The sequence below is a fragment of the Lycorma delicatula genome, chromosome 10 (genome assembly GCF_047948215.1).
Source record: "Lycorma delicatula isolate Av1 chromosome 10, ASM4794821v1, whole genome shotgun sequence".
Lineage (NCBI taxonomy): Eukaryota > Metazoa > Arthropoda > Insecta > Hemiptera > Fulgoridae > Lycorma > Lycorma delicatula.
In genome coordinates this window covers 24,381,856-24,392,335 of record NC_134464.1, presented here as the reverse complement: position 1 = coordinate 24,392,335, position 10,480 = coordinate 24,381,856, and the positions used below count along the sequence as shown (strand labels likewise).

General features: G+C 26.8%; 1 protein-coding gene across 3 annotated transcripts in view; it reads right to left on the bottom strand.

Moving 5' to 3' along the window:
* Positions 1–1,703: 1,703 nt before the first annotated feature.
* The window catches only part of Hsl (hormone-sensitive lipase), a 98,508-nt gene continuing 89,731 nt past the window's right edge, over positions 1,704–10,480 (bottom strand). For all 3 annotated transcript variants that reach the window (XM_075376533.1, XM_075376534.1, XM_075376535.1), the window contains 2 exons: positions 7,076–7,201; positions 1,704–2,260 (listed from right to left, as the gene is read on the bottom strand). In XM_075376533.1, the coding sequence (XP_075232648.1) occupies positions 2,054–2,260; positions 7,076–7,201 (333 nt within the window). In that variant the 3' untranslated portion in view covers positions 1,704–2,053. The remainder of the gene's footprint in view (positions 2,261–7,075; positions 7,202–10,480) is intronic.

Below are 10,480 nucleotides of genomic sequence, written 5' to 3'. Positions count from 1 at the left end.
ACTTGCCTTTCCATTTCATCTACTCTTTGTTATAACTAAATTTATTTTTCTGTACTTTTATTTTCATCTCCCACATTTCTATCTCTTCCATCCAGGCAAATGGCCTGACCATCCAGTAAGGTGACTCTGGACTATATCCTTTTTTTTACCAAAATAATAATGTCACATGTGAGTTAGTGAGCTTCTGCTTCTTGGTTTTCTATTTTCTTAACTTGCTTTTAAAACAGTGATTAGTAACAAAGATAAGAGTTCAGTATCTTGACTTAGGTCAGTGTACACCATTTTTCAGTTACAGATGCAAATAAAAATAAACTGTTTACAATATTTCTAGAAATATTGTTAAATACACATGTGATTACTTCACAGTAATCAACAGTGAATCAGCTCTACTGATTAATACAAGGTGTATTATCTGCTAATGTGACTGTATTCTTTTCTAACTGATGGTCAGGATTGCCAACAATACTAATGGAAATTATTCTTTATCTTTCAACTCATTCTCCATAATATTAATTAAAATTATGAAAGTACATTTCATAACAGCGTTATTAAAATACATAGTTGAAAACAAAAAACATATTTATTTTATCAAGTTGCTACATGTTTTTTTTTTATTGACGGATTATTGGAAAGAAGCTAAAAAAAACAAAAAAATTTTTTTTTTTAATTACTGTGCATATGCCTTATGTAATCCAGTTGAAGATGAATCTTGTGATTTTTGTGGCAATTTTTTAAAAACTATATATTTATTTAAAATAAAAAAATTAAATAAATTTATTTATTTATGTGGAAAATTGGGAAATCCTTTATAGGGAAAGAGACTTTTGATGTTAAAAGAAATCAGGAATGAATGAGGTTTTATTGTAGACTAAAATATAATATATGGGTATTTTATAGATAATAATTTTTGTTCACAGTAACTACCACAATAAAACTGATGAAATTACTAAAAAAAAATAATAATTATAACCATATTTTTGGATCCTGACAAAAGGAACAGAAATGAGAACTTCTCAATAATTAAATACAAAAGGAACAATACAAGTTATAAATTTTTTTATTTATTTTGTATTAATCTTCTTTTTTTAAGGAATTGAGTCATATGAGTGAACATTTGCTAAATATGGCAGTAAGATTATTAATTATAACTATTTCTAATGGGATTCTGCCAATCCCATTCCTACAGACATAATTCACTGTTGTGGTAACCTCAACTCTTCCATCCACCAAATAACATAGCAATTTATGAATTTGCAATTAAACATCACAGCAGTATAATAATGAATTATTATCAAATAAAAATTATAAATACTAATTGCTTTTTAATTTTTTTTTGTACCTACATGAGCACTTTTGTAGTGATCACTACTTCATCAGATGTTATTTAAACAAAAAAAGCATTAAATATTAAAATAAGGTTGTTTCATCTTCTAGGTCGATAAATCAAATGGTATAGAAATAAAATTAATTGACCTGCAAGATGAAACAATCTTCTTTACTATTTTAATATTTAATATAAAAAAAACTTTCTTAAATAATATATCTGATGAAGTAGTGATCACTATAAAAGTGCTCATACATATGCAAAAAGATTATAAAATCAGTAAATTTTTATTATTGAAAATAATAGTAATAGTTATATAACATAATAATGATATACAGTTTAAAACACAAATTATAAGAAAGCAATAACAATGATAATAGACGCGTATAAATGTATTTTATTAATAACATAAAGAACAATGATGTATAATAAGTTTATAATATATTTTTACAGTTACAGTTGTCTAGAATGTATAAACAAATATTAATTGTATCGCATACCTAAGTGCAAGCCAATAATTACTAAAAAGTTAAACTAACAAATTGTTTTACATTAAATATATAAATAGAAGGATTCATTATGAAAACTTCATAACGATCAAATAAATGACAATATAATTAATAATAAAGTTATATCACATTATTGACACGGTAACAATAATAATTTTATACGAATATAAAAAATAAGCCGTTCCATTTACATTCAGATTACATATCACATGACCATACACTAAAATGTGAATACATTAGTGTTTTCAGCTATAGTTTTTATCATAGGAGAAGGAGAATTAATGTCACTATTTTCTGAATTGTTAATAACATCTTCTCCTTTTTCCACGTCTCCATCATTATTAACAGTAATTGGTGGAAGAATACCTAGAAGAGTTTTAATTCTTTCTATACATTTTTTAGATGCTTCATATGCCTCTTTACTCAACTGAAATGAAACAAAAGTATATTTACTTAATAATATTCCTAATAAGTTTTTACATTTATGAAAGGTTACTTCATTTGTTGGTTTCATATATTAAACAGTTTTATTGTTTGTCTTCTATTTATACTGCTACATTTACAGAAAAATCGTTCAAAATTTCATTTACAGAAAAGTATACTAATGTTTATGATGATTAATATTAAACTTAATTTTCATGAGTAAAATTATATACTTTAAATAAAATAGATATTTTTAAGTAATGTTCCAATGATTAGAATTAAGAGACTTTTTAACATCTACTGAGAAAAAATTGAAACAGACATATTAATGTTCTTCATAAAACAACAACTGTACAGAAATCTCACGGATTTAGCCCATGATGACATATATAAACTACTCTGGTTATATATAATTATTATTAATTTAACGTTATAGTTGTATTAATTATACATTATTGTGTAATGATAGTACTAAATTGTGTGAAGAGTTAAAAACCTGTTGAGATAAATAAATACACTATCTTGAAATTATAGTTTATTTTGCTTTTAATAATGGGAACTATATATAAACATAGGAAATTAACAACTTAGAAGTTTTTTTTTAATAAAAACACAATTATAAATGTATTCTAGAATCACTGTTGAAGAATTATTTTATTATTAATAATTATTTGATTTCCAACCTATATCAGAGTTTAAAATATATTAAAATACATCCACAAAGTAAAGAAAAATCTGTAATAAATTTAAAATTAGTATATATATATATAAAAATATAATAATTTTTTTTCTAAAATTGATCCTTTCAAGACCCATTTCACCTCTGTACTAATAATAATTCAAATATATGATTCAATCTGATCCACCAAAGTACAAAAAATAAAATAAAATGACATTCACCTTATTTTTTCATTTGATTTCTACAAAAGTACTTTCATGGTAACCCGCACCTTCAGTTGTAGATATTTTTTTTGTAAAATACTTAGTATAAAATTACATATTAAACGTAAAAATAAAAATTAGATGTTAAAAGTATTACAATTAGAATTACATATAAAAATAAATGATGTCAATTAAAAATAAAATAAAGTAAAAAAAACATACTACATGTATATGGCCAGCCAATACTATAGTAATCTTTAACATGTAATTAAATTATTTCGTTTAATATGTAATTTTATTCAAAGTATTTTACAAAAAATTACCGTCAACTGAAGATGCAGGTTACCATGAAAATACTTCTGTAGAAATCATATGAAAAAAATAAGGTATCATTTTATTTTATTTTATTGTCTGTACTTGGGTGGATCACGTTGAATCATACACACACAAGATTTTTTTTGTTGTAAAAATGAACATTTATTTTGAAACAGAATTATTGAAACATGTTATTTAAAGGATAAATAATTGTTCACTGTTAGCTATAAATATTTCCCATCTTTTGGGAAAAGATGGAGGATTCCTCATTGAAAAAAATGACTCCTCTTTTGAGGCTATCCATGATCTGAGCCAAGTTTTTGATATCTTCAACAGAACTGAAGTACTGGTCAGATAAGTGGTTCTGCATGGATCGAAACAAATGGAAATCGGAAGAAGCAATATCTTGTGAATATGGTGGGGTAGAACATCCCATCTGAGTAGCTCTAGTGTTTCCTTGACCAGTCTAGCGACACGTAATCAAGAATTGTCATGTTGGAAAATAATTTTGTCAGGTCCAGTTTCTCTTTTAATTCTTGGTTTAATTGCACTAATTGTTGTTGGTAATGGTTCCCATTAATGGTTTTACCAGATTTTAGCAGCTCATAATAGACCAAACCTTGTGATCCCACCAAATACAGAGCAATTCCTTCAAACAATGGTTATCTGGGTTTGCTGTTGATGTTGATGGTTAGTCAGACTTACACCATGACTTTTTGCGCTGGGATTATCATGTATCAATTTTTCAGCACCAGTGATGATATGATGCAAAAACCCTTACTTCTTTGCTGTTGAGGCAGCAATTCACACATGAGAAAACGCTTTTCAATGTCCTTTGGCTTCAATTCATATGCTTTTGAACCATTTCCATTGACTTCAAAGGTTAAGAGATAGCTATTTCAGTCATATTTAATGCTTCTACCAATTCTTTAAGTATGTGACATTGATCTTCATCTAACAATGCCTCCAATCCTTGTCTTCAACATTTTTGGAAGATGAAGGATTGAAGGCAAATTGGCCGGGTTGCTCCTTGTCTTCTAAATCAAAATCTCCACTTTTGATTCATCTAAACCAGTACTCACAAGTTGAAATTGACGGAACATAATAGCCATAAGCTTTGGACAGCAAACGAAGACTTTCAGCTGTCGATTTTTTCAAGTCGAAAAAAAGAAGTAAAGGTTCCTACAAATTGCGTTTCGTTGGTACAAAACTCAACATATTTAATGTGCTAAAAAAATGCGTTGTTTACACTTCAACCAAATGACACATATATTCTTCAAGCCTAAAGATGGAACTTTTACATGCATTTGGCTTTAGTATGAACTGAAAACATCAGGTGCTAATTACACAATCTCTTGTAAATCCTTTAAAATTAATTTTAGTACCAAATATTTGAAAATTGCCTTCTAATATTTTATTCACAACCATAGAAGTGACTTGTACTGATTTAAAATAACCCTATGGGAGAAGACAGGATTTTAAAATCTTTCTTTGTTTATTCCGTTTAAGAACTTAATAAATCTGCAGATATTATGTACCAATATACTCATAAAATAACATTTAATTTATAAGAAAACAAATTTATCAATGTATTATGTTCTTTTCCCAACAAAAAATATACTCTAGATTAACAAAGTATTTATAAACATGGGTTTTTTATAATTGCAGTACACAGATTATGTAGATTATATATATATATTTTTTTTAAAAGAAAAACTTAGTTTTTTATATAATTTATAAGCAGAATCAAAATAACCTACTATTAAATGTGTTGGAAAATATGTATGTATGTAAGTTGGTATAACTGCTTTAATGATTATAAATGATCTGACACAAGGCAAAATCACTCCTAAAAATGTGATAGATTTTGAAGAATACCAAATGTCCTGTCCCAAGCTTAAGAGTTATGAATGAAGGGGATTTCTTATCACCAACCTAAATACACTTTTGCATATATAAGGATTCCAATCTGCTGAAATCAGCCCTACAATGATAGCTCTAGTCTGTACACATAGAGATGGGTATATACACCACTCTCAAAGAAAGTAAATCTCATTAGTGTTATCTACACCTCAGATATTTAATATTTATCAGTCATAGTAAAATCAGTAATATATAATGTTAAACAACAAATTATGCACCGCTTTCTGTGGAAAATATAAAATTATACATATATCTTCAGTGCTTAGGCAAAGATAAATATATAACACCTGAAGTTCTTAATCACAATTTTTACAATAATAACATTACTAAACAGTACATTAAGATGATACTGCCATATAAAAAAAAACATAATATTTAGATATTTCATACAAAAGCAAAGCAAACAGAGATTATTAAAAATATAAAAGAAATGTATCATTCTAGTTGATCACCCATTCAAACTAATTAAGTTTTATTTCAAAAAAGTAAATTAATATGAAAAAAATGATACCACAGAATGTAAAAATAAATAACAGAAAAATGTGATAGCAATACAAAATGCATGTAAATATAAGTTTTCATAAACCATAAACACAGTAGATATCTAAGTCAACAATATCAAACAGTATGAACAAGAATTCATCATAAGATATTTGTTGGAAAATATTTATACCTTCAAAAACATAGATAATGTTTTATGATATGACTTTTCAATGCTGCTATTCAGAAAATGCAATTAAAGACAGCAATTACTTAAGTAATTTATTAAATTCAGTGATTGATAATGAGAAAAATAAAAATATTTATTCCACACTTAAAACATAACATTCTTTAGTTTTCTACATACTCAGAAATTAGATTTAAGCACCATACTGTGTGTAGTTTTTCTGTTTTATCATTATTGAAATCAGTCATTAATTTTATCAGCCACTTGGTGACAGCTTTTTGGGTCTAATTATCATTTCAAAATGACTTCTGTATAAAATTCTGTTAATCTAAGAAATAAATTAGGATCACTGAGATAAGGGTCTAGCCCACCGGGGTGGTCTAGTGGTTAACTTGTCATCACAAGTCAGCTGATTTGAAACTCAAGAGTTCTAAGACTTCAATCCTAGTAAATGCAGATATTTTTATACAGATTTAAATATCAGATCGTGGATACCGGTGTTCTTTGGTGGTTGGGTTTCAATTAACCACACATCTCAGGAATGGTCGACCTGAGACTGTACAACACTACACTTCATTTACATTCATACATATCATCCTCAGAAGTAATACCTTACGGTGGTTCCAGAAGCTAAACAGAAAAAAAATCTCTTTCGGCACGCTGGAAGTTGGAGGTAGATTTCACCTCCAACCTGTAAAAGTTGGTTATATTAAAAATTGTTACTGACAAAAGTTTTAGGTAATGTTTAGAGGACTAACGATAACTTTAAACCAATTTGATATTGTGCCTATTAAGAGATATGATTCTTTTTATGTTCAAAACCCAATTTTTTCAATCCCTAGTACAATACTAGGGGTTGAAAAAATCGAACTAGTACAATACCATCTGTATTGTACTAGTTCATTCTGCCACATTCCTAATGCATTCATAGCTATTAGATCAGAGCTTTAATTAATCAAAATAGATATTTAACAGTGTATTTAAATGTTATGAAATAATGAAAATAATCAATAAATAAATAATTGCACTTACTAATGAAAAATTAAGAAATCCATGAGGCAATCCTTCTAAGATGTCAATTGTAACTTTATTGTCAAGACGTTTTAATTTTTTAGCAAATTCAACACAATCATCTAAACAAGGATCCATATGCAATGTCTGTAAAAATAAGGTAATCAATCAATATAAAAGATTAATTCCTGTTTCAGTTTTAAAAAACTCAACTTATCAGATAATGTAGTTTGAAATAAAACATACTTTCAAATTCTAAATTGGCTGCTTATTAAAGTATGAACATACACACACACATTTCTTAAAAAAAAAAAAAAATAATAATAATACTCTTAATTAAGTAATAAAGTAGAACTCATCAATTGAGAGATGTCTTTTTTAATCTTTGAAATCTATTTTTAATAATAATTATATATTTATAAATTTATCGAAGTGAATAATATCATTTATTTAGATATGATTTTTAGTAATTAATAATTATGCTATATAAATATAATTTTAAAATACTAAATTATTGTAATTACATTAATATATAATTAATTATAAATAATATAATGAGAATAGTCAATTAATAGTCAAAATTTCTGTTAATCGTATCTGATTAACAAAAATTAAATATTAATCAGAAATTTCTTCAATATTAAAAGTTTAACAATTTCAATAGAAAATTAAATAAGACTGAAAAAGTTTTAAAATACTGAACATTAAAGTTTATACCCTCATGTAATAAGGTATTAAAAATTAGATATTTAGTAATTACATAATTCTGAAAATCAATTTTTTGCATGGTGTAATATTTTTGGAGAAATATAATTTTATGAATGATTTGTTTTAATTACCTTGATCATTATAATTTTTGGAATGAGTTCTCTAACACACACACACATTATCAAGTTATCACTACTTCAAATTGTGCTCAATATAATTTTACATGTATTAATATAATTTTAGTATTAAAAGAAACCCTACAAATCTGTTAGCATGTCTATAATATACTAGAACTTAATTTAATGAAGAGGTTCAAAGAAATTGTTCAAGGTTTTTAGGAAACAAAAAATGAAAATAATTATCTGTTAACAGAGAAAGTCTTAGTGAATTACAAAAATTTAAGTTACAGAATGTCATTGAAAATTCATATTTTAATCATGATTTCTTCCCTCTAAATTTGGACTCTGAATAATGAACAAGGAAAAATGTTCTTCTTGATATACATTATAAATAGAATGAGAAGACAGATAGGTTGAATCTATGACGAGTGATTAATGCTGGTTTTTATAACTTCTCAGTATATAAACTGAGTGTATTCTGCAGTTTTCTGGATATGCTTGACCACCATCTAACATCAAAATTGCAAGAAAATATAAACAAAAATTTACTTTTCAATAAAACGGCGGACTATCACACATCCGCTGTGAGGTTACCTATTACTTCAATCACACCGTGACTGGAATGGCAGTGGTAGAACAACAGCTTAGCACAAATGTCTGATTTAACATCTATAACTTTTCTAAGCGAAGTTAAATTTAACTCAAAGTTTCTGTTCCAGCTCTTCCTATGAGATCTGACTGGCTGCAGACAGGGGATTTGCCATAAACTGAAATTTTTAATTGCATACTAAGCTAGCAAATTTACTGTAATCAGGACCATATTAAGAAATTCAGCATGTTTTTAAAATACTTTCTTAATTAAATGTTATAAAATAACATTTAATAAGTAAGTAAAAGTATTTTACTTACTATATTTTTTAATACTGAAAATAAGCTAAAAATTAATTCTCAAATTCCAAAATAAATATACACAAAAATAATTTTAATCTTTTACATTCTAACATTCTTATTTTAACATAGTTCTGTGATCAAGAAGCTAATATTTTGAAAATTTTAAGATTAAAGCCTTTAACACAAGTACTGAATCAGCCTGAGGAGAAAGGAACTTAGTTTTTGCTATTTTTCAGGAAGATGAAAAACGTTCTACTGCTATAAATTTGTAAGATAAAATACCACAAAAAAAGTAGCGTTCTTTATATGTTCTATTAACATTATTTAAGGCAGCACCTTTTTTTACTTTTGATTTGAATTCATTAAATTTTTTTTTAATTCTGACTTAGTTTTTTCTCTTCATTTTGATGATAAAAATAAAACAATTTGGTATAATGCTTGCAAATAAACTTTATTTCTCATTTAAATTAAATGAATATTACTAAAAAGTTACATTAGTATACAAGAATGCAATAATAATTAAGAATAAGAAAAATTTTTTACTAACGTTCTATTGTTTAGATTTTTTCAAAAAATTTAACAGCCTTTTTTTTATGTTACACATACACTATTAAGTTTCTAATATCTTGAAGCTTATTCCCATTAATTGGAACAAGATTGTACAGACAAGCAGGACTTGCTCGCATAGAGAAGTTTAAAAGTGTAGGCTTTTCAACAATGAATGTATGTTTCATAGAACTTTCAATATAAGTGTGCCCAAGACTCCTTTGTTTTCAGAAGAGAATTCAAAATGTTTGAAACAAGTAGATATTAAACTTTGCTTCTGTTGCCGTGGCGTATCAATTGAGAGAGTTTCTAAAGAATGGATGGTTTTTTAAAAATATTGTGGCCACCAACAGTCAAAATCTAGAATATCTGAAGTTTCCACAACTTTAACTTCAACATTTTTCTTTACATTGCGTATAATTTTGACATAATCTTTTGAACATAAATTTGATCAGATCTTTGAATTTTATTTTTAAAAACACCAAAATCCCTGCCTGTCACAGGGAAGATATGAATGACCATGCTCAGGAAAATTATAATCTATTTTGTGAAATCTCTCTGATGCTGCCAGACCAGCACAAAATCTAAGTAACGTATGATTCCTGTTCTGACCAGATCAAGAGTCAGCAAACAGGCACAACTCAGTAACGTCTGTTGGCAAACTACTATTAACATAATCATATAAGAAAGAGGCTACCTCATTACCACCTTATTTGCTTGACCTTCATGGTAAAGGTATATCGCACAACAGTCAGTCTTAACATCATGAATACAAAATATATTTACCTACAAATGGCACATATAAAAAAAATTCTTGGACAGGTAATGTAGGAAGAAGCATAACACAATATTTCAACAGTATCATTTGTGGCAAATTTCTGTTTTGCTTCAGTTATCGCATTGTAAAACTTATTTGATCATTTCTTGTGAATCATAAGTTCAACTTCAGCTGATCTTTTAGCACTTTCACATGGAATTGAACTTTTTATTTTAGACTTTAGTTCCTCAAATTTGCTACACACATCAACTTGTGGTTGGCCAAATTGAAAATTAAAGTTTTCAGTGAAGTATTTCCTATAAAAGTCATATTTAATGTTTAGGTTAGAACATTTTTTCACAAATAATTCATCCATTTGTAATATATTTAAACATGAATCTACAT